Below are 26700 nucleotides of genomic sequence, written 5' to 3'. Positions count from 1 at the left end.
TTATGAATGTGTGAAAATCATATATAAAAATAAGTAAATAAATGTATTATAAACAGTTATTGGTAATGTCAATAATAGTTTTCCATTTTTTCCCAAAATAAACTATAGTATCTGGATATAGACTTGCACTAAATAGAGCAAGTGATCTCACTGTGAGGGTTAGGGGTGGGGTCAGGTGTTATTTCCTACCACAGCAATGCTGATAACACAGATCTATGTAGTCTTATTGCCAAATGACTACAGCCCCATTGAAACCATCTGTCAATGCATTGATGACATAAACAGTTGCATGTACCAAAGCATTCTTCAGTTTAAGAAATAGAAAACTGAAGTCATTGCATATGGGAACAGGGATGAGGTCCTAAAGGTGAATGCATACAGTGCCTTGCCTCAAAGGGTCAAACTACAAAAAAATAAGTTCAAGAATCTTGGTGTTATTCTGGAGTCAGATCTGAAGTTCAATAGCCATGTCAAAGCAGTAACTAAATCAGCAAACCACCATCTCAAAAACATTGCAGGAATTAGATGCTTTGTTTCCAATGAGGACTTAGAGAAACTTTTTATTTCTATATTATATTACTATATTATTCTATATAACTTTTTATTTCTATATTATATTTTATGTTCATATTTGTTTGCACTACTGCCCTTTGTACACTGTCTTGTCTGTACGCAGCGACGCTGCACTGCTTTGGCAATACGAATGTACAGTTATTTGTCATGCCAATAAAGCACCTAAAATGTGAAAATGTGAAATGTGAAACTTGCTCATGCTTTTATCAGCAGCAGGATGGATTACTTTAATGGTCTCCTCACTGGCCTCCCCAGAAACATAGTCAGACAGTTGCAGCTTATCCAAAACGCTGCTGCCAAGATTCTGATCAGAACCAGAAAGTCAGAGCATGTCACACCTGTCCTCAGATCTTTACACGGGCTCCCAATTACATTTAAAATAGATTTTAACTTATTATTCTAGTCTATAAATCACTAAATGGCCTAGGACCTCAATACATTACAGATACATTTTATGTTTTAATTATTTATAATTCTTTTAGTCTTGTTTTTTATTCTTTATATAAAACACTTTGAAATACCATTGTGTATGAAAAGTGCTATATAAATAAACTTGCTTTGCCTAGGTGTAGGCAGTAAAACGCATTGCATGCAGCTCATTTTGCAACTGTACCAAGTCCGCATCCAGACCTCTCTTCATTTAGTAAGCATAACTTTCAAAAACTACAACAAAAAATGTAATGACCCTTTGGAACAAATACTGTAAATATGTTTGAACACAATGTTAAAAAACAAATCTCAAAGTATTTCACGATCAAATGTGAACTATCCTTCTTTCTCTCTCCCTCTCATGTGGGTGAGCATAGTGAAAAATTGGTTTCCGAACTCTAAACTGTGCTTGGTTATGTAAGTCCAGACATTTTCATTGGAGGAGACAGAATCTCTCACACACACGCACACACACTCAGAATCAAACAGTTTTCACTCAAAGCTTGTGCTGTCATTGTTTTGGCAGTGTTGATGGATTGGCGTTATTGTCACGATGAAGGGCATCGCTCCGTACATCACACTATAGAGCATAACGCTATAGCTAAGAGTGTGTCATCTGTTTTCAGCCAAAAGGGTGTCTTGTCTGAGTGCTGCACTTTGTTGGTGATTCTCTTGAGGAAAAGTAGTAGGGTATTTTGTTGTATTCCTAACATGCAGCATTCTCTCTGTATGCTTGGGCCATTGAAGGCCTCGGAGTGCTTTTACAGAGCGCTGCATTTTCTGCGTTTCTTTTGTCTTTAGTGCCAAAGCTTCTGCTTTTATGGACCCGGCCTTGGCTGGCTTCAGTCATGCATCTCTCTTTTCATCGATGGAGAAAGAGTGCAGAGCTCCGACATTTTCCTATTGGAGAATTGAATTGTGTATAAAGACGATGAACAGTAAACGTTTGTTGTGAAAACATGCATTTCCGGAAAAAGTGAAGGATTATTTGGGAGGGAAGAAAGGTGTCTTTTTAACATATATAAATATTTAATATATAAATATATATTAATAATAGATATACACTGACACTACTATTCTTAGCCATTACTGACTGCCAGTCATCTAGAGCAGGGGTGCCCAAACCTTTTTTTATGAACAGCCAAAAATGTAAATATCATTGATAGCCATGGGCCAAAGGTAATTATCAAACTTTTTTACATTAAATTTGCCATGGGTAATTTCGTATTTTATAATATAAAAAACTAAATCTGATTAATTTATACCATTTAAATTGACACATTTAATTTCAGATAGCTATTTTTTTGTTGCTTAACAATAATACAAAACTTTAAATTTGAAATGATAATCTATACATAACCCATTCTCAAATTGGGTGTGAGGCCAAATCAAAAGTTAACATGGGATAACTTTGGCCCCTGGGCCATAGTTTGTTCATCTCTGATATTGAGTGATATCTACAGATTGTCCTTCCTTTTATTTAATTATTTATTTAATTATTCTCCAAACTAAAAAAAGAAATGGAAAGAAAAATAAATATATATTTATTAAATGTGTGTCTTTATTGGTTAAATACTTAAAAAAACTTATTTCTCAAGAATATATATTTTTTCAAATTTTTAACTTAATTCTTAATCTTACTAAACATAGTATTTTCCCTAAAGATTATATGTATTTACATAATCCTAAAATTTATTTATTTTTTTATTTTTTGAAAGGAATGTGTTTTACAGTTGGTTAGTCATGTCCACTCACCTGAGCACACTCAAAATTGCAGTGTATTCCAAACAGCATAGAGTCCTTTTAAAGGTCCTGTTAAGTGCTTTGAAATATATTTTTATTTGATGTCTGATGTAATCTCAAACGAAAAACAAAGAGAGGGTGGGACATAGTGTAGCTTTTCCCCCTTGTAAAAACAACAAATAATTTCTTTTCATCACAGCTCTACCAGTCAGAGCGGTTGAGCTCAAGTTTATAACATGAAAAGCTAATGAGAATCGGGCGGGGAATATCAGATAATCGAAAGCATTTGATTGATTACTGTTTTGGAGAACACCAGCTTATAGAAAACTTTATCAATACTGATACTAACATCTAAAAACTTAATTTCATGGGACCTTTAAGAAGATGTCTGGTGCATATGGAGAGGAGGAGAGAGTGTGTCTCCAGTTGGTTTGTCAAACTCTGCATAAAGCACACTAAGAATTGCAAAAAGTAAACAGTGTCTGGTGCAGTTGTAGAGGGGGGGTTGGTCACAGGTGGTTTATTATAATGTACTCAACTGAAGAAAACGGACTTCAAATCTTTGTAGATGTAAAGTTTTATTTTAGATTTGTACTAGAAATGTGAAATCCAACAGATACTGAGAATATTGCAGTGTGCTGAATCCAGTTGAATAGCATGGCGATATGAGATGTTTGACTGAAACATTAAGACGATAAATGCGCACTATAATTGCAACTATATGGTTTCTCCATGTTCAAGCCAGCTTGTGTATTTTCATATGAGTACTTCTGTTTATACTGGATTCAGAATGACCCAGGGTTAAATATTTTGTATCTGAAAAGCCCCGTAGTCTATCTGCAGCAAAGAAGAGGGGAGGGGGGAAAAAATAAGCTCATGCAGTCATGAATAATTCATTGGTCAGAAAGTGTGGGAACTCTACGTTCATTTTAATAATTGTCGTTTTGCCTTTTGTTTAGATTCTTTTCATTAGTTTCGCCCTCCATCTCATAGTTTACACATCCATAAAATGGACATTTTTGGAGTCACTCACAATTTTTTTGCATGTTGGTGGCTTTGTTTTTTTTTTCCTATTGACATTTCTTGAGCATTTTTTTTGTCCAATTCTTGGTTAGACTAATACTGATCTAAATTTTAAAACCTTTTGTGTAAAAAAAAAAAAATGGTAAAGGGATTTTTAGGCATACAATGAAACGGGGTTCCCACGCTACTTGAAAGTGCTTGATTTTCAGACATATAAATTCAAGGCCTAGAAAGTACTTTAAAAACAAACATAGGTTCTTGGAAGTGCTTGAACTTAAAGTATAGTGTTATTTCAACAATTGTTCTGTGCTACTTTCAAAAACTGAACGAAAAATCAAAAAAATTCTTCATTTAAAGATTTTTAATTTCAATCTTACGTGAAGTATGACAAATAATGAAACCGCATTTGATTATTGCTAGGATTGAAGTCAACTAATTGAAGGAAAGTTTTTTTGAATGCGTCTTTAAAATGGTTGTTTAAAAAGGGCAGCATTTGACAACATAAATATGAAACTCAAAAACATCATCATTGACATTTTAATGTAAATATCAAGTACAGGAAGGACTTTCATTGTGCCGTATATGCTGCGGGTGTGAATTACAAAGGTGCTCGATTTAAAATATAAATAAATATTTAAAAAGTCCTTGAAGGTCCTTGAAATGGCATCAGAGTGGAAACCCTGATGAAAGTCTTATGATGTCTTAAGATGAATAATAATTTCCCCATACATTAGAATGTGCACTGCTTAATCATGATCATTTATTTTTACAATATATAATTATCAAATATTTGACATTTGATTTACAGAACATATTCTGATTTTAAAATATTATTAAATTACTTTCATGGCATACATATTGTTTTGTTTTTATACAAAACACGGGTGAACGTGTTCTTTCATTCAGTGGAACAGAATTTTTATAGCAGTTTGTTGAAAATATAAATATATAAATTATTGCAACTTGTTTAACAAAACATGGTGCTCCTACTCCATTCAATTAGTAGTGATCAAAGCATATCGCAAACCACGTGGGCCCACCCGCAAGAGAGGAGGTAAAGGTAATTTGTATCAGAATCAGACTCCCTGGACAAATTTGACTCCCCTTTGCGTGTGCCTGCAGTGACACTACAGTTTATCATGACACTTTTATCGATCGTTTTTTTCCGTAATTGACAGCAAGAACAAACATAGAAGCATTGTCTGATTGACAAGCAGCACCTAATTATGTTCGAAAGAATTTAAAATATCAAATGGGACGAACGAAATGCCCCATTATGAAAGTAAAACATACTCCAATAGGTAGTGTAATCTACACATTAAGTGCAGTGTGTGGGTGAGAGGGGGCAGTGTTTCAATGTAATCCGGTTATGTTGTGGTTCTGTGACTGCTGGTGTTGGTTGCTGTATGGTTAAAAATGATGACAGTTTAAGAAACTAGGTTGATTTTTGATTTTAAATAAATTAAAATTAAATAAAAATACTAATTATATTTTGGGTGATTTTAGTTTTTTTTTTTTTTTTTGTGCGTTTGGGCAGGTTTAGGACCGCTTTTGGGTTGGAAAAAGTCAGCTATATCTGGCAACACTGGCTGAAGTAGTTTAAGTAGTAACTCATTGTTCAGGGGTTAGTTACCATCTAAACAGAGTCCACCTGCAAGTGTATCTGATGTATAAAAATATCCAGTACCCATCAATGCTTAATGTATGCCCAGAAAAGGCATCAGAAACGGACAGATGTAACACAAGCCAAAAGCAGCAGTGAACAGCAGTGGAATTTGTGCCATTCCCAGTGTGAATCGCTTCGGTTGAGAAAATCCCCGCAGTTGAAAGCCCCTCTGCAGACACACACAGACAGCTGCCTACAACTGTCAGGCCTTTATTACGACCTCACTTGAAGTTATTAGACACAGTGTTCCTGTCTTCAGCCGTCCTCGTTTAAATCTCCTCTTGTCTTCTCTTCATTTTCCGTCTCTGCCTCCACAGGAGCAGCCGGCAGCGGCTTCTGTAACAGAATGTTCCGGATCTTCCTCTCGCTGTGCGTGTGTGTGTGTGATGGTAACAGGGAGCAAGTTATGATGCAATTTGATGTTTTACTGTATATTAGATCAGGAGAGATTGTCAGAAAATATCATTCTGACAAAACACTCTTAACCTAGTCTAAAAAAAAAGCAGTTCTATGTCGATAAGTTGTCTTCGATCCTTGCATAAAACATGGAGCTGTCAGAATTGGGTTTTGGATGCAGAAGTGCTAGCCATGTGTAGATTTTGCAGGTATTTTTGAGAGATGCTGGTGATATTGGATTTTTAGTGTGAGTTTAACTAGGTTTATTAAACTCCATCTTCTTGCAGAGGTATTGTTTAGTGCAGCGTTTCTCAACCACATTCCTGGAGGACCACCAACACTGCATGTTTTGGATTTCTCCTTTGCCTGTTACGCTCATTGCAAGACGTTCATTCTCTGCTATTGAGCCGAGGATCTGAAACAGGTGTGTTTAAGGAGACTTGAAAAATGTGCAGAGCTCGTGGTCCTCCAGGATCATGGTTGAGAAACACTGGTTTAGTAGATGGTTGAAATGTTGATAGCTTGTTTTTTGAGTGATATGCTGCCTCTGAATTTATTTAATGTAAAAGTTAACACCAAAGTGGGAACATAAGTAATTTGGACTGGTGGAACTTTAAGCCTGATACTGATAACTCTTAATATTTGAAAGAATTAGGTTGAATTGCACACAATTCGCTCAAATTGAAAACTTCAGGAAGCACATGTGACATACTTGTAAACTAACAAGCAATATTTGATAGAGATCAGACCGTAGGCACTAAAATGTAAGTAATCTTATGGTTCTCGACTCCCTAATTGCTCATGATTTGGTGTGGATCAACAAGCAGAAATAATCCATGACTTATTATACAGGGTGTCCGCTAAAGTCTAATTGTCTTGCATTTCAAAACCTACATTTTTGGCCTGAAAATTCCAGAACATCCATCCAATGACCAACAATAAACTATCTCAATAACTTTTTATATATATATATTTAAGGTTTTTATTGCAAAGAGATGCAATTCACAACAGCTGTTAGACATTTTTACAGCAAAACACCCCAAATGAAATTCCCTAAACCGGGGAGAAAAAACGAAACAATTTTTTTTTCGATTACTCACGATAATACCAGGCCATTAGGAAAAAAAAATCTTAACCTTGTGTAAGTATAAAATTTAATTCTTAAGGGTCTTAAAAGAGACTTTAAGAAGTCTTAGATTTAACTTAATGGAACCTGCAGAAACCCTGTTATCACAATCCATAGTTTCATTATATCAGGCCGACAGTTGTAATTGGTGTAGGATTTCCATGAGTCATAGAATTTCTGGAATATTTCCACCAATATGGAATATGTGCACCATTTTAGCCAAAGGTGAACCACACACACAAAAATATTAATAATAAAAAACAAATAAAATGCAGTTTAAACTCCATGAATCCTATGTAGCAATTTCAATCTAGATAAACCCCTGATTTGACTGCATGATCTTGATTTAATAGCAATTGAGTGGGTTAACATAGACCTGGCATCCCTGGAACCAATTCCAATGAAATGTCAGGATTCTCAGGAGCAGAAATAAATGGTACACTTTTAGGCTTCCGCTCATAAATATGAACAAATGAAATTGGAACAATGGCATTTAGCCATCAGGTATATTTCTGTCGAGTAGAAGGGCATAAGTTATTTTATGCAAGTAATTAAACAGTCAGTAGTAATGAATAAATCAATAAAGAATAGTGATTTAAAGTGGTGGTTTCTTGTTTTTTTGTGGGTATCACAGAGATACAGGTGAGAATAATGCCAAGCATATAATAATGCTGATAGACTTCATTGCAAATGTAAACTTGTATTATGCTGCATTGCATTTATCCATTTATTTATTAATGTTTGCCATTTAGGTTTTATTTTTCTGGGGAAAAAAAATCAACTCATGCAACTAATGACATTTCCAGTTTTACTTAACCTTTATATTTCAAATGCGATGTTATTTAGAACTTTCTATTCATCAAACCTTCCCAAAAGATTGTTTCCAAAAAAATTATGCATCATCTGTTTTGATGATCATTTTATATATGTAATTCTTTTTTAAAAATAAACAAATGTCTTTACAGTACTAAATCGCCATAGTAGGTGCAGTTTATGCACGCACAAGTTTAATGTTTCCAACACATGACATGCTGATGTTTTCCAGGCACACCTAGTTAAAAGTATCTCAAATTTCAGAATGCTGCAAATCATGTGACTAGAACTTACCAATCAACTTCATACTTTGTATGGAATATTCACTTAACAGTAATAACGGTGGACTAATTACCTCAAACAATTGCAGCACATCCTAGCACTGCTGTGCTTTTTAATTTTCTCCATAAATAAAACTGGTATCAGCGCTAGGGTAATGATTTGTCAGTTTGTCATCCTCTGAGAGATTAGTTTTAACAGTAACAAATAACATAGGATTTTAAATGCAAAGCGTTGAAATTGAAGGGAAAAATGTCTCCTATTCACATTTTTAGAAAGATAAGTGAACATCCTTATTATTTCTGGGGAATCATGAGACTAGTGTAGTTTCAGCTTTGCTTTCAGATGAATACATTTTAATATGAGATATCTTAACATTTTTAACATCTTTTTTTTTTTTTTTTTTTTTTTTACAAATTATAATATTAATTTCCCAAAATTACAGTTTTTCAGTATTTCTGATCAAATGAGTGCATTTTTGGGGAGCAGAAAAATCTTCACATGGGACTTTTGAAGTTGTGAAGGGTTAACAAGACAGCCTGCTAGGTACTACGAGTACTGCAGAACGACTGATGTTATAATTATCAACCTGCTTCCAGAGTAGTGCTACTTTTGTCAACCCTCAGTCGATTGGATACAAACCCTTTCTCCTCCATTCTTTAGTTCTGTACGTCTCCTGTGAAGAACGGAGATCTTTCACCAGAAAAGGAGAGTGCCAGTGAGTTTGTGTGTTAGTTCTCTGCAGGAGCTCTGCTGCTGTCTCCTCAGAGAAGACGCTGAATATTCTGCTGGCTGTAATTGTGGTGGAGGAATACCTAGGTGCTTTCTGATCTTCCGCTTGTTTAAATATCTCAGCAGAAGCCCATATTTTACCTCTTGCTAGCACCCTGAACTACTTTTTCGGAGTCCTTTCCAAGGACGACTATGGGGATTTTGGGAAAAAAGATAAATTGCTTTGGATTACACTTCACATGCACTTGTAGATTTTGCCTTGTGGGTTCTTTAGTGACTGGTTAAGTTATGATATTTAGTTATAAGAGTGAGTTGAGTTTATAAGAGATTTGTTTATTTTATTTTATTTCTCGGTTGAAAGAAACTCCAATGTTGTCACTTGAGTTATTATGCAATTATATTAGATGCATTTTGTAGGCCTATTGTGTATTGATAATTGTATATACAGTGCAACAAGCATGTCACTTTTAAACCAGGAAATTTTTGTCATTGTCATTACATTACATCAACATTATATCTGAATGCATTTTCATTTTAAAGATACATTCTATATGTTTTTCATATTGTGCTTGTTGTATTTGCCATAAACTCCTCAGTAGCAGCCGTTTTAATATAAAATAATTGGTATTATGTCATTTATTTGTTTTTGCCGATCTAATATGTAGAGTTTTATTTTTAATTGTCATATTGCCATTCATTTCTTTTTTTTTTTTTTGTACTTTATCCAAGGGAATTCTGGGGAACGGGTTATTTGTTTACATTTTTCTTTTGTCTTGAACACCTTTGTATTGACACATCTGATCTAGAGCCAGATTAACTGCTGTGGAAAATGAATTTGCACTCCTAATTTGTGTTGTTAATTATTTATAAAAATGTAAAGCATATCACGCGTCACTTAAACCAGGCACTTTTTGTTATAGTTTTTACTTGGATGTATCAGTTTTGCTGTATGTAGATGTATCTGAAAGCTCTTTGATCCTAAAAATGTGCATTTCATATTGTGCTTCACTTTTTGACACTGCTATGAATTTTTGACTAGCATTCTTTTTAATGTAAAATGAATTAATATTCTATAATTTTTTTTTTTTTTTTGCTTTATTAAATTTGCAGATTTTTAATTTTAATAGTCGATTTCCCATTTATTTATTTTTAATGTACTGTATCTAATGAACAGGCTATTTGTTTACTTTACTCTTTAGTCCTACAAACACTTTTGTATTGGCACATCTGGCCCAGAACCAAATTTACTGCTGTCGAAAATTATTTGCAGGCCTATTTTGTATTGTTAATTATATAAAAATGTATAAAGTATATAATGCATATGTCACTTTTAAACCAGGCACTTTTTGTTACGTTTTTTTACTGCTTGATGCTTCAGTTTTGCCTCATCAATGAACAATAATCTGAAAGCTTTTTCAAATTTTTATTAGTCATTTTCCCATTCATTTCTTTTTAATGTACTGGATCCAAGGGAATTCTGGTGAACGGGTTATTTGTTTACTTTACTCTTTAGTCTTAAACTATTTTGTATTGACACATCTGGTCTAGAATGATCACAGTCAGCCTAATTGGCACACATTGATCATGGAACAGGTTCAAACACAGACTCGGCTTACATATGTATTTGTGTTGTCAAAGTAAATACATTCATCTTAATACACAGATCAAATAACCTCCAAACATTTCCTTGCAACGGATGTCTGTGTGCACAACGTGACGCGTCTGAATCAGCAAGGCCAACAATTGTTTGATCGTTCCATTCTAATTGAGGAAGTCAGGGTTGAACAGGTTGAACTGGAGTGTTTTGTTCGCGGTGCGTATTGAAGCCTCGTGCCCTGTGGTGAAATGCCATTTTTTTTTTCAGGGGCACGAAAGGAGGCGTCGGCTGTTAGAAGTCATTACGTCTGTATGAGAGAAAATCACTTATACACACAGCTCCTTTCATTGAGAGCTGTGAGGAATCAGAAGGAAAAAAAAGTGAGACATTTTTATCATAACCTTGGAACTTTTTTTTTTACAAATAGGATTTCAAATATTTCTCTTCCCAAGGCTGCAATTTCATCACACGTTCTCATTTTTCGAACGCTGTTTTGATGAATGCCTATAACCGTCGCTCTGTAGATAATGTGTTTATTTGCAGATCTTTGTATAAACGGATTTCTTTAACAAAGAGTTCAAGGCCTGATAGGGCGGTGTTATTGAAAGTATATAAAACGTCATTCCACTAAGAGCCTGCAAAAGTGCCGTTTTTAAGACTTCGCTCACTCGAGACTGAGAGACGGATTCGTTTATTTTTTTCAGGCTCGTTTCTCATCTAGTGTCCCTCTCATGTGCTCTTCATCCAGTTTACAAACGTCCGTCTCGGAAAAACACTCCTGTTATTGTCAGAAATTGTGTTCTGCCTTTGAGCAGATCGGACGCCCGGAGCAATTTAAATGCTAATTTTGGGACTATTTACTGACAATTACCAGATAATTGAGTTGTTTCAGTGGATTCTCTTTCCTTTTCTCAGAACTGGATAATGTTGATTGACTAGTTATTGTAGTTGCGTCTTTCGTTATTTTAGGGTATGAGAGGGGGATTTCTATTATAATAGTAAGATTGCTTCTTGTACTGAGATCTTAATGTTTTTTGTAAGTGTGTTTTCATTGTTTATTCAGTACAGAATTATATTATCAACTGGTAAGGCTAATATACAAAGCCAAGGTTTGCTGTGCTGCGTTTTAGGTTTTAGGATTTTGTATGTGTGTTAATAAAAGGAGATGGTTTATTATGTTTTAGAGACCATTGTGCGACAAAGGTAGTAGTCAATTATTATCTGGAGTGGTTTTACATGTTTTTGCATTACTAGCGTTTTTTTCACCCTCGCTCTCCAATAGCTGGATCCTTAAGTTCCATTACTCAAATATTGTGTTTAAGTAAAAAAAAAAAAAAAAGGTTATATAAATCTGCTCTGTAAAATGCAAGTCAAACAGCATTCTGTAAAGGAAATGAACTTCCGAGAATGCTTGTATCATAATTGGAGGAAGATTTTTCTTTTCTAATATGGGGCATATCTTCACTTGTTAGTGTTGCCAGATATTGGTAGGAAATGGAACTGAAGAACAAGTCTGTAATAAACCTAAATAAATCAAAAATACTTGCACTGCAAATAAGACAAAAAAAAAAAATATATATATATATATATCACAAATTGCATCTGCCTGCTTTCACAGCTCCATAAACTCCATCACCATAAACTTTATGAGCCAAGCCCAAGGATGCTTATAATAAGTGGACTTGGCAACACTTACAAGAGGGAGCTTTGCGAAACACACTTGACTATAAACAAAACATGAATCTTTGGTGACTTGGTTGGTTACTTTAGTCCAAAAATGTAATTAATAAATAAATTTAGTGCCAAGGCATAGTTGTTTACCATTGTAAAAGTGAAAGTTCCATACATAGACAATGATAATACAGGAAATTCTCTCATTTCAATGTGCTTTCAAATGCAGTGGTCCCTTGTTTTTCACGAGAGTTACGATATAAAAATACATGTGATAGGTGAAATCTGCGAAGTAGTCAGCTATATTTTTTTTTACAATTATTATAGATGTTTTAAGGTTGTAATACCCCTTACTACACACTTTATAAACTTTTCTCAGCATTGTCACATTTTCACAGGTTTCCCTCATTTAAAACTCAAAGATCAAACTTTTGTAGAAAAAAGTTCAGTGTTATAGAATAAAACCAAAGATCCAAATCTGTTGTCAGAAGCAAACATGTTTACAATTCATAAAATGCATGGCGCAATACGTGGCGCAGTGCATCCGATGTGTCACCCCCTTTGCGGGGGTCTTGCTGCAGACAGTTACAACCCTTTTTGCATCCATGTTGGAACTCACACTGCTAGCAATCGGTGATTTATGTTAATTTGGTAAGCTTGAACGCATTCTGCACTGTACAGGAGACATAGAGGAGATTGATTGACAATGGTCTACACCCAATCAGGATGAAGAACACAATGGGCTGCAAAAAATAAAATAAAAATAAAAAATTATTTGATTCAAATTGAAAAAAAATAAATAAATCTGCAAAACTGAGACTGCTAAAGGTGAATCGCGTTATAGCGAGGGACCACTAATAAGTTATGTAATGAAGTTGACGTTAAATAAGCAAAATTATTTTGAAATTAAATTATGAATTGGGACTTACGTGCCATATACACTTTTTTTAATCTTCTCATCAATACAATTTTCAAATGTTATTATTTTCTGGTAAATACGGTCTAAACTTTATAAATATAGTGGAACGTGAAAAAATCGCAGTTGTTAACAATGACACAATAAATGTGTAGTTAACAACAGACATTTACTGTTATAATGAATATAGAGGTGTAATGGGGTGTTCACACGAGACGCGGCTTCCACGAATCACATTATTAGCGCATAAATAGTCAAATGGACATTAAGATTACTAGCGTCATTCGTGCATCAAATTAGCTTCATTCGTGGGTCAAATTAGATGAATTTGCAGTCAAATTTGCTTCATTTGCGTGTCAAATTTGCTTGATTTGCGCGTTAAATTCACAAAGACAATAGACACTGATTCGTATCATGGGTGGGGCTTCTGTCTTCCCGGTGATTCCAGTTTTGTTGCTAAATGACTGCCATGGATTTTATTAAGTGAGTATCTGTTCGTAAGGAAATTGTGAGAATCGCGTTATCAGCGCTGGCTCATTGGTGTGAATATTGCCGCGGGATGTCTATTGAGTCTTTGCATTGATGCTTCATTCAAGTCTGGTGTAAACGCACCATAAGGATACACAAGTCACGATTCGATATGCATCTTGATACATTATCTCTATTGTATGCTCAATAGTTTAGTATTAGTATTATTTCTTATTTGTTTGTATTCTTATTCTAAAAAAAACAGTTATACTTTAATACGTATGCCTACTGTTGGTTAAAATGCAAAATTAATTAATACAGCATTATATAATGTAGTACATGAAGATGGAATGGACTTTTTTTGGTTGATTTATACCTTTTAAATACAGAAATATCACTCTTGTATAAAAGAAGCTCTGTATTACGAATCCTGTTGCTTTACATCAGTGGTAAGCATCTGTAACAATGGATTGACAATGACAACAGAGGATCCACATGCAGGTTTATTAGCGTGGTCAGGCCAGCAGTGGTCAACACAGGGGAAAACAGATGTATACAGGCAATTCAGAATCGTAGTCAATTGGCAGACTGATGGTCAAAGGCAGGCAGCAAACAGGATTAAACAAATAAACAAGGCAAGGATCAAAAACACGGTAAAGCAAGACAAAGGAAACGCGTTCTAATGTCACTAAAACCGATAACAAACCTCAGCAATGAGTGTCTCAAAGTGAGCCGTATATATTTTTGTGTGTGTGTGTGTGTGTGTTTGTGTGTGTGTGTTTGTGTGTGTGTGTGTGTGTGTGTGTAATCATTACTTGAGCAGCATTAGCTGTGTGTTTGCAATCAGTCAGGATCAGGACCCAGTTGTGTGTGTTGCATGACTGGGTCTTGTAGTCCATAAATGGTGGGTTTGTATTCCTTAAGCGATCTGCAGCTACTAGATCGTTGGTGATCATGAGAGCATTGTAATCGTGTTTAAATTTTTATGTTGTTGTTACACTTTTAATTAAATGTATAGGTTGTTTTAATAATCAATGTTGCACATAAATATTAAAAATAAAACCAAAAACCACAAGGGTATATGTGCAAATATGTAGGATTTATGTGAAAATAAAACGTTCTGTATTTTTTTGTGTGTGTATCTTTAGGTTTGGACTTGATGTCAATTTGAATGCAGAGCAAACAAATCAATGAAAGGTTATTTGTACAGACTTGCACTTTTCATGAAAGCATTTCACAAAGCATTTTCACAAAGCATCTGTGATTCTGCTTTACAGTTGAAAGTAATGTAGTTATCAGAGGTTATTATGTCAAAGAAATGTCTGCATTGCAGAAATGTGCAGTTCTTGGGCAGTACAATCATGCAGGTAATGATGCTATTCAAGCTAGATGATTAAAGCGACAATTATATTCTGAGATCATGATTACAACATAAGGAAAGTTTTATAGTTTAGAAGTTGATTTGGAGTTTCAAACTGGGGCTAGCATAATATCTGGTTACTTCATGATGGGTATCCCAAGGTAGACTAAAAAGAAAACTGACAAAATGAATCAAATGTTTAAGTTTTAATTTATGGTTCAATCCAAGTGAACAAAGAGAAATGGTGCCTCATGTATCAACGCTGCGTACGCACAAAAACATTGCGTAAGCCAGATTTCACGCTCGTGTTAGGATTTACTAACAATAAAATGAACATGAGAATATGCGTTGGTCCACGTCAACTTCATGCCTGGCGTACGTGCATTTCTTGTGTGTGTTTGTTTTATTTCCATTGGCGATTCCTAGAGACATTTTTGTCAAATTGCACACTACAAAGTATCTTTGAGCCGTGCAATGGCAGCTGTATGGGACGGGATCATCCGCATGTCTAGCAGGTATAGAAGGTTTCTATACCATGCAGTTCACAAGCCAAACATTAAAATGCAATTTGCAACAATTGTCGGTTTTCCCTATGAAATCGGAGCGATCGACTGCATGCACATTACTATAAGGGTGCCATCTGAAGAGGATTTTGCATACGTGAATTGGAAACATTACCATTTAATAAATGTGCAAATAATATGTGATGCTCAAATGCACTTAACATAATAGACACAATTATTAATGATTCCTACCTGTTTTCCTCGTGATGAAGAGTAGGCAAAATCTTATATGTAGTGGGGGAAAGAAGAATGAGTTCATCAGACGCTGGATTCAAATTGAGCCTGATCGATCGATCGTTCATTTTGATCGAACGTGTAAAAACATGTTGCCATGCTCTTTACGAGCTACACCACTCACGCTGCTTTTTGCCGCTCTCTTTAGTTATGTTGTCTCTTGTCAATCAAACGGTGATGGGGGGGAATCACTCAACTAGCTCATTCCAACGAGGTGCACTATTTGCACTTAGCCTAAATAGACACTACAAAATTTTACACCTTTACATCGGACCATTTCTTTTTTAATTCACTCACAGTGCGATGTTCAGACCCAACTGTGTTAACCGCATTAGCTAAACTCTTCCACTATTTTTTTTTTTTCCTGTTATTAATTTTGGAGGACAAACTTGCAAATAACATCGTTTTTCTCTGGTCTACCTCCAATAGGAGCACCTCCTATTCACATTCTTTTCTAAGTTTCTCTTTTTGCTTGATTTTGCCATTACTTTTTTGTTTGGTTTTGTTAAAGTATTTATACGGTGGAGGAGGCAAGGAGGGGTTTTGCGCTCGTGCACGTGCACTTAGTTTCATGTTAATTCGGATGTACAAAGAGAATATGCGTGGGATCCTGCGTACGTAGTGTTTCATACATCAGAATTTTTTACTGCGTATGCACATTTACAGCTTTGTGAGTATGCAATGTTTTAGTATGATTTCAACGCAAGTCTTCGTACATGAGATTCCTGAACTGTAGATGTCAGGGTTCTTACACTTTTTTCCAAAGTCAAATTTTGCAGTTTTTAAACTCATTCCAGGTACATTTTCAGAAATTTCAATCACTTTACAAGTGTTGCAAATTACATATTTATATACTTATGCATATTTCATCACAATAAATGAAAAGCTGATTATTGTATACTATAATATAGCAGCGCTTTCCAGGGAAAAATGTTGATTGTGTGTTTGCTCCAAGCCTAGCATTGAATTACTGTCATTTGTTCTCTTAAATGTCCTTTATTTGCATCTTAAATGTCATCTTTCTTCTTAAATTTACATTTATGTTAGTTTTAAAAGGCACAAATAAAAGAAAGATTAAACACTACGGCACATGCAGATTTCAGAGTTTTTATTTAATGCCAAAGCACAAATGTTTTTTATATGTATATTTTAATTTTATTATTATTTTATTTTATATATATTTTTTTATTTTATTTTAGTTTTTACTTAGTTTTTTTTAGATTTTATATTCATTTATTTTTTATATTATTTCATATAATATTAATTTTATACATGTTTTTTCATTAATTTATTTTTAAATTACTATTATATATATATATATATATATATATATATATATATATATTATTTTTTTTTATTTTATATTTTATATGATTTTATTTTAAAATGTTTTATTTTCTATAATATTTATTTTCTATTTTTATGATAGTTATTTTTTTATATTTTTATTATTATTATTTTGTTATATAACATTTATTTATTTATTTTTTATGATTAATATATATATATATATATATATATATATATATATATATATATATATATATATATATATATATATATATATATATATATATATAGTTTTATATTTTTTTATTTATCTTTTTTTATTATAAAATTACTATCAAAGCAACACGATTACATTTTAAAGCAGTTACAAGTACTTTATCCAAAACCTTAAACTAAAATTCAACTAAAACACTGAAGACATGCCAATCTTTTTTTTTTTTTTTCCATCAAAGCTTGTACCACAACCATATTTTGTTTGTGTGCAGGAATCGAGTGTCCCCGAGGGTCTCGTAACATGCCAGGTGGGATGCAGGTGGCAGAGCCATACAGTGAAGAAGCTATGCTGTTCACCAAAGAACTGGTTCTTCAGAGAGAGGTAAAGCTCCTGTCATTTACACTCGCTTCCTGTCGCTTTACTCTTCTAGACTTTTCCATTTGGTGCGTTTGACATGACAGCTCCTGTGATGTTTTGGTCTCGCCGGTCATTTCGTGACAACTATCTGTCCGTTCTCTTCTTGCTCTGTCTCCTAACTGCTGTCTTACTTCACTTGAGAGACTTTTTGCTATATTCAGAGCTCTTGGCTATCTGGATGTTTCGGTTACCCTCTTTGAATAGCGGTCACAGGAATTACATAGAAATTGAGGAACTGCGGATATGATGGTTCAGACGCTTTATGAGGAATTCACACACTATTCTTACCTTCTCCTGAGGGTGCTTGACGCCGCGCGGGTGCCGTTTCCATTAATGTTGTGTGAATGAGGTTGGCGGTGCGCTCGGGCTTAATGAGAGGAGCTTTTTTTAAGAGCCTGACTTGAACCTGGGCTTTGCTAAGGGACTGGACACTGCTGAGAATTACAAAAGAGAGTACCGGAAGCCGGAAACATAAGAAAAGAAAGTCCTAATGACCTCCATCGCCCCCGCATTGAAACAAAAGCCATGCTTGTTACGGGCAATAGAAGTTCTTGTGGGAAAAAGTAGGCTGCCGTCTACTCAGGAAAGTGGGAAGTGTGTTGACACTGACTACGTTTACATAGACATCAGTAATCAAATTATTTGCCTTAATCTGAATAAGACAAAAATAAGATTAAGGTGTTTACATGAGTGCTCCTTTCATAGTCCCGTTTTGCATGTTATAGTACATAGTTAGATTAAAGACCATATAAATTTTTTTTCCATATTGTGATACACTAGAGAAACGGAATATCAAATAAAACAGTGGACGGTGCTTGTTTTTTCTACTGGATGCTGATTGGATACAGTAAAGTAGGCATTTAATTCTGAAAGATCGGGAAATAAGTTCTTAAGAGTTTTTACAACCTAACAGGCACCTCACCATTTCTGTTTGTTGTCAACTTACAGTTGGAGGGGCTGGGTTAAGTATGTTAGCCACGCCAAATACCTAAATCGTACATAATTTGACTATTTAGCTGAAAAAAAGGAACTTTTTTTAATGACATGCACAGATGAGTTGTTCTATACAAAACTTGGTTAGTTTTGATTTCGTTTGTACTTTAACGTTGTTGTGTAACTATACAATGCTTGTTTTCTCTAGCGTTTTATGAAACAAAAGTTCGTGTTTGTCATGGCATCATATGTGATTTTGGGCATCGTTTTTAATTTTGCGACAAGTTAAACTGCAGCTAATTTCTCACACTATGCATGCAAACAGACGACGGATACAAATTCTCAGGCAACAGGCCACCTCTGCTATTTCATACACTTCATTCATGGCCCCTTGGCAAACTCTAAAGTACTAGATTAGAGTACGCAGTAAGGACTGCTGGGAGAATTCTCAGCATTGTCATTATCAGACGATGATTTTTATCTGGAGAGACCTTAAATTAAATATTTTTACATTTGAATTCTTTTATTATTATCAAAAAAAGCTTAAACCGTTTTAGATTTTTATCTTACATATTATTTTTTTATTATTATTATTTATATTTATTGCTGTTGATGACCTTTTATTGTTAAAACATTTTAGAATTATAGAAAAGTGATATTTATAAATTGTGGTAAACTTTTGAATACATCTGTTTTTTTTTTGTTTTTTTTTGCCATGACAGAACCAGAGAATCTGATATGGAAATGAACTCAAAACTCTTCTCTCTCTCATAATAGTTATCATTTCCCGCTTGCACCAAAAATGTGCTGTCTTGCTTGAAGCCATTCTCATTTGTTTGTTTTTAAATGCCTGACAACATCCTGTCGCGAAATGTTGTGAAAAGTACCACAAAACAGTAATAGGTGTTTACATTTCTGTACTTCACTTCAATAATGCAACTAAAATTTGCATACTCCATATGTCTTAATTCAATTTTTGTTTAGTTCAATGATGACTTGAGTCGAATCAAAAGATCTCTGTTTACATGGTAGACGTAATTACAATGGTAATCATACTACAATCACAGTATTGGTGTCCATGTAAACGTACTGACTTTGGGTACAACAATACAGATTGCTTATGGTTTGGTTTTAGGTTCACAGTTTCGGTATGGTTTAGAGTTTGATGTGTTTAGGACAGCCAACGAAAAAAAAAAACTATAAAACTCCACAAGCAAAATAGATGCATTATTTTAAGGATTTAAGAATATAGGCATCTCAGCTGTGAAAATTATAATTTTTTTGTATTTACAAATTATGGAAAGTTGGAAATATGACAAATATGATATGTAGTCATTTCTAGATTACACATGCTCAATTTCGTAGGATAGAAATGTGGTTGAAAGTGTCTGACTGTTATTTATAAGCATATTTTTAAGTTTGATTAAATGATGCTGCCCTGCAAAGAACGCTCTAAGTAACTAAATATGCAGTAATAATGTTTGCATATGCATAATATAATAATCATCTTAAAACAAGAATTCTAATCCATGACCTTTCCATAGCTGCTTCAGCTTTTTATTCATTTAATTAAACAGCATAAAAAGCATGTTCTGGTGTGTGTCTGTGTGAAAAATCTAATAAAAAATATATTAATGAAAATATAATAATTAAAAAATATTTAATATAAGTTGGTTTTTATTAACACAGATGTATTAGGTTTTTATAACTATTTGTATGCCAATGAAAAAGCATGGCGTTGCAAGAATCAGTAGCTGTTTCCTTCCAAAGATGTGAATGAAATGTATGTGCAAAACTGGAATATCACATAAAAGACACGCGAAAAAAGCAGCCGTTCCATCCAGTGGGTCGAAGAGCACAAAATCATCACTTCCTGATTAACTGTTGCCTAATATCAACAACAAAAAAACGGAATTTGCTGCGGTAGGAGAAGCTGAGTGAATCTTTTCTTTATTTAAATTACTTTTGCCTCAGAAGACAATACAATGAAGATGATGTGCCTTTAATTAAGGTTATTACTTAATATATAATAACACTAATTCTGAAATGGTTAAGGTGTTTTGGAATGACCGGAATGACCAAAACAACGTTTTTGATGTTTTACAATGTGCTCAGCCTGTTGGTTTGTCCATTCACACACATTTTTATCATCACATGATCTCATAACAAAATACCATGACCTTTTTTCAATGCACATACTGGAATTTGTTTGGTAAAAATGTTTCAATCTTATTTTTTTTCATTGAATACAAAGTTTATCCTACTTAATTATGCACTACTTAACTATGCACATACGTTAATTCATAGTTTATGTGCATCTTGGCATTTCCATTAACCGTTCATGCACTTGCCTTACTTGCCCTGCCAAACTTTTCCCTGACACCACACTAAAAAATAAATCAAAGTAGTTAGGTCTTAGCCACATACTTAGTTGCGTCAAAACAAGCCAAATAAAGTAGTATTCATGAACTTTTTATTCAGTAGAATTTCTTTAAAAACTATTGACATTTAAAAACCATTTGTCCATTTATCTTTTAATCAAAAAGCAACTATTGTCTAAACTGTTACTTCTGTCATGCCGTTTCTTGTTTATAAGATCTCATTTTTTTCCACACATATTGACAAACATTCACAGGCAGATAAGATAAACTTCAGTGATGAGTAGGGCCAGACAGAATCTGCAAACATTTTTTTTTTACCGTTTCTGCGCAGAATATTGTAAAAAATCTGTCGATTTATGCGGAATAATTTTGGGAGTATAGTAACTTAACTTAATATGTTAAATAAAAAAATAATACTTTAAAACTTTTGTCCAATGTTTACAATGCAAATCCCATTAGATCCATTTATTTGGTAAACAAAGCAAGTCTCTCTTATAATATCGCTACAATATACTGTATCTACTAAAAGACAGAAATTATTACTTTACAAACTGAATTGTAAGTAAATCATGTGAACATTTTTATATTAGTCAATAATATTATTGAAATCATTTTTTTACTGAATAAATATATATTTACAAACAACTAAATAAGTAGACTCAATAATGGATTTGAAAATCTGTCTGGGCCTAGTGATGAGCCAGAACTAAGCAGATCGAGCAACTACTAATCCTATCTACCATCACAATCATCTCTCAAACTGACCCTAGACATCAGGCCGTCCTTATTGTCAAGCCCTGATCATTAACTAACCAAAATGAAACGTTCACACCATCAATAATGCATCCACAAGGGCAAGTATAAAACAGACGTTCTGAAATGTGAATGCCAAATTTCATCATTCTTTATAAAACACATCGGAATACCTAGGTGAATTGTTTGGATACTAAGTAATTAAAGAATCGACCTTGTATCCCACGAACAAAACTGACTAATCTGTGCAGTATTTCAGGAGCACATACAACATCAGTGCTTTTGTTTATTTCTCATGTTTTTTTTTTGTTTTTTTGTCTTCCTCTTTCCGTCCTGTTCTCTATACACTCATCTGTGTGTGTTCTGGAAAGCGGTTGTGTTTGTATTACCCCTAAAAGTTGTTGGTCTCTCAATCTGCCTCTAATCTCTCATGATCTGAAGAACGTAATTAAACTGGCATTCCTTCTACACGCACACACTCACACACCTCCTGCTTTTGAGGTTTTCACCAAGTGGAATTAAGACTGTAGGCTTTGGATTTCCTTAAACACACATAGCAAGCTGCGGCAGAAACACTGAACGTCATCTGCGACTGTCTGTGCTTTCATTTAGTTGAACAATACATACATTTATCTATAAAAGTGTCCGATTAACTAACCTGAGGTGATCAGACAGACTTTATAAGGCTGATCATTTCTGATGATATTATGTATATCGTGCAGCCGTATCAGTGTATATTCAATTATTTTTCTTTATTTTTTTTTCTCATCCAGAATAAACTGTATTTGAGCAATATTACACGCATAGCGGCGATATGGCTGCATATTAGCACTGGTGGGAGGAGTGCGTTGGCACGAGGCTGCAGCCATATCGCACTGCTGCAAGTGTGATATTGCATTCATACAACACTTCAAAGGCAAAATTATGTATATATAGAAAAGAAAATCAAACACGGAGAGTCTCAACTCTCCTTTTGAACGAGGAACTACTTTCTTCCGCCTTTCATTCACATCTGCAGCTGATGTCAGAACAGCAGAAACCATTGCTATATTACAAACTTCAATTTAGAGCTAGTATTTGAATGATTCTCTTGCGTAATGTCTAAAGTGACGACAAAACTGGGTATTTTGTGCAAGTTTTAAGATCTTAAGGCTGAACAGCATGAAATGCCATCAATCTACAGATTTTTTCGCAGTATTTCGCTGTTGCAATTGGGAGATCACGCTAATGAACCCCAAAAAGCCAAAGCAAACATTAGCAGATATGGTATGAATACAGCACTGCAACTTACGGAAGAGAGAGATTTAGAATGCCACTTACCTGTTTTATAATGATTTGATCAGCTGTAGTTTGATATACGGAAATACAAGTTGAGCTGTTCTTCCCTAAGGACTTGTTATACAGTCACTGTCGCCATCTTGTGGCACAACAGTCTAAACGACTACATTCTCGACTAAAAAAGCCTCAAAAGTACAGTATGTTGTCTAACAGCTTCAACATTTGTCAAGCTGTAGTGAGTCTTTTGATCTGCTGTCACACATGTGGGTAATACAGAGGAGTGAAGAGGCTGTAAGAGTGCTGTTATTGCAGAATATCGCATGGCTATCAGCCAATCAGATTCGAGAACCAGAAGGGACTGCTGTATAAGTATACATATTTTATAATATTATTTCAGAGCTTTTATTTATTTGTGAAGACTTTTGATATGGATGGCTCACTTACGGATTAATAATATTGTTGTGAAAGTAAATATAAATAATTTGATTGCTGTCTGTTGCAATACATTCTATAGCATAAATAATAATAGCAATATAAGTAATAATAGTTATCAATAATAATATTTGCACTTATAAGAATTATTTAGTAATAATAATTATTGTTGTTGTTGTTGGTGTTGTTTTTATTGTCGTTTGCTAAATCTGTTTGGAAATGAGACTATTGACGGGAACTCATGCAGAGGCTCAAAAGGTAGAGAGACATCGAGAATGAAAGGGAAAAAGAGAGAGTCATGACTCATCCTTATGTGTGCTGCTCCAGCTGCCTCTCACTGATCATCCAAACTCAACAAATGACCTTTTTGTTCAAAACCGCTACGTCTTACACAAACACACACACACAGACACCTCCCTAGTGTCTCTGTCTGAGTGCATCTCTGTACGTTTTGTGTTACTCATTTACATGGTTTGTGAGTTGGTGAAACATATAAATAAATAAATCTTACCGTTTAAGTGTTTGTTTTTTGTGTGTCGGTATTTGAGCATTTATTATGTCATCTAATGCTTTGACATTCAAATGTAGTTACTCCATGTTCATAGACCAAAGATCGTTAGTCAAACTTCATCTAGTTGTGGGGTGATCAGCAACTTATTATTTTTATTATAGTTTGTGCAATAATAGTAATATTTGTTGTTTTTGTAATTCTTATTAGGTAGATATTATACTTATTGTTATTGTATTTATTATTATTACTTGGGTATTATTATGATTATTGTTATTCAAATTATTTTGAATATTATTTAAAAAAATATAAATTAGAAATAACATTATAAAATAAATAATAAAAATAATAATAATACAAATTAGTGTTAATTAAAAATTACATTTTAAAAATGAATCATTATAATAGTAAATCATTAATAATAATAATAATAATAATAACAAATGTTAATTATAAAAACAATAATAATAATAATAATAATAATAATAATAATAATAATTATTATCTATTTATTTATTTTATTATTATTATAGTTTTTTCTAATTAACATTTATTGTTGTTATTATTATTATTATTATTATTATTATTATTATTATTATTTACTTTTCTTTATTTTGCTGCTTTTGGGAATAACTCTCTTTTAAATTAAGCATTTTGTTTTTTCTAATTGGCTGTTACTTTTTCAATTTGTGTGTGACAAGATAAACCAAAACACACCGTTTATTGATTTTACCGTCTTGCTTTGCAGTATGTGGGAAATAAAAACATCGCCGTGAGTGTAAACGTGGCATCCTAATTTAATTAGGACCTAACAAACGACTGCTGCTGCAGCTCTTCCCCAAAAAAATACTACAGAGGCTTTGATGTGGACCTTTTTGACTCATGCCTGTAAGCAACGGCACAGCAACGCTTTGGCAAACACCCATACAACCCACAGCATGGCGTTCTGCCATTACATAAGCCGCACATCCCAACATCATTACTTAAGATCATCTCCATTTCCATGTCTCTCGCTCGCTCTCATTTGTTCACTGTTGCTGATCAGTGGATCCCACGATATCTCTCTCTCTCTTTTTATCTCTGTCTTTCTCTCTCTCTCTCTCTCTCTGAATAATTAATGGTGTGTTTGACAGGCAGGACACACTCTGGGCGGCTGAGCTCCTCTGGGAGAGAGCGTGTGCTAGGCTGCGTTTACACTCGTGCATTCTTGTTTTGAAACGCAGAACTTTTGCTGCCGTTATGTCTGGTGAAGCACACTACTCTATAGTTTAGACCCCTGAAAGTAGACTGTTTTAGTCAGTGTAGACGAATCACAACACTAGCTACATCCAAAATTGCCTACTACTTGAGTAGGTACTTTATTTGAATTTGAATTTACTACACGATTGTGTACATTCTTTATAGTATGAATGTGAGCAGTATGAATGGATTTCGGATATATTACATCCGCCATTTTGTCATGATCACTTGACCTCCCCACGTGAGTTCCGTCGCTTAACTCCCATTCATGAATTCTCTCGTGGGGCATCATGGGATAGCCCAGCGTGCATCGCATCCACACTTGAGATTCTCGTCGGAAGTAGTAGGTCATCCGGGTACTTCTCACATACTGATTTTCGGGTTCTATGAATTCAGACGTACCACTCGGCTTGCGTACCGCTTTTAGCAAACTTTATAGTATGGAAGTATGCATTTTTTGGACACAGCCACACAGTGTTGAAAGAGAAGGTGTGTTTACTTGCTAAAATATTGATGTAATTCTCTGTTAATAGGACTATTGTATATTATGCAATAATGCTCCAATAGTTAACTTTAGCTCATTTAAATAAACTCTCAATAAAAACTACAAAATTTTAAGTCATGTAATTGTCTAATAATGTACACTGTAAACCACCAAAAGTTAAGGTAACTCAAACCATTTAAGGAAACCAATTGCAACAAACCATTTAAATTCAAAAACTAATCCTAATGAGTACAGTGAACTTAATTTATTTGAGTAAACGAAGCAATTTGAGCACAGTAAAAGCTTATAAAAAAGAGAACTCAAACCAACTGAGTACTATAAAACGTAATAGGTTAAGGCAACTTAAACCGTTTGAGGAAACCGATTTCTACAAACCATTTGAATTAAAAAAAAAATCTATGAGCACTGTGAATTTACTCCATTTAAGTTGAAGGTAACTCATTACCTTCAACACTGAGTTCAAAACTCTTTTAAAATGTGTAGAATTAACTTAGTCAATTTCGAGTTACCGACACTCATTTCATTTGTTAAAGTTGACTGTTGAGTTTTACAGTGTATTTAATGTCTTTTTCTGATAACAGATCTTTATAATTTTATTGTTTAAGTTAATAATTATTAAAATTAAAATGTGTTTTTAAAACTAATATTAACACACTTACTGTAATCTGGCTTCTTCTCACTACTTCTCAATGTGTTACCTATTGTACTTCATAATCCTTTTGCGATTTAATTAAATTGAAATATTTGTGTCCTCTAAACATTTACAATAAACAAACTGTAAAATGTGGATTAAAATATGTGAAGTAACATTTTCTGCAGTTTAGGTCAATAAGATAATTTTGTGTACCATAATCAAAGCTTAAGCAATGAATCATAAGAAGATAAATTGATTTCGTCAAAAGCATATTGTAAATCCACACAAATGGAAGTACACTCATGTAAGATCTTCTCTTAAATGTGTAAACTAAAGATTTAGTATTTTTGTTTGTCTCATAATGTCATAATCTGTTGTTCTGCAAACTTTTGTTTGTCAAGCAACTTTTGGTTGATTAAAATATCATGAAAACAATTACATTTATTTTTGAACGGTACTTTTTTTATATAAAGCTTATTAAATTCAGCATGATTTTTATTTGCTTACATACTCAACCTATGTTGTTT

General features: G+C 33.9%; 1 protein-coding gene across 3 annotated transcripts in view; it reads left to right on the top strand.

Moving 5' to 3' along the window:
- Positions 1-26700, top strand: part of snd1 (staphylococcal nuclease and tudor domain containing 1) — a 297588-nt gene that overhangs the window by 109188 nt on the left and 161700 nt on the right. For 2 of the 3 annotated variants that reach the window (NM_182865.3, XM_087246093.1), the window contains exon 16: positions 17365-17474. In NM_182865.3, the coding sequence (NP_878285.3) occupies positions 17365-17474 (110 nt within the window). Of the gene's footprint in view, positions 1-17364; positions 19427-19510; positions 20033-26700 lie in introns of those variants that run through there. The other variant, XR_015481791.1, reaches the window with a different exon arrangement.

This window comes from Danio rerio, chromosome 4, assembly GCF_052040795.2.
Source record: "Danio rerio strain M-AB ecotype USA chromosome 4, GRCz13ab, whole genome shotgun sequence".
NCBI classification, from domain to species: domain Eukaryota; kingdom Metazoa; phylum Chordata; class Actinopteri; order Cypriniformes; family Danionidae; genus Danio; species Danio rerio.
The sequence above is the reverse complement of the archived record's forward strand: the minus strand, read 5'-3'. Positions and strand labels throughout refer to the sequence as shown.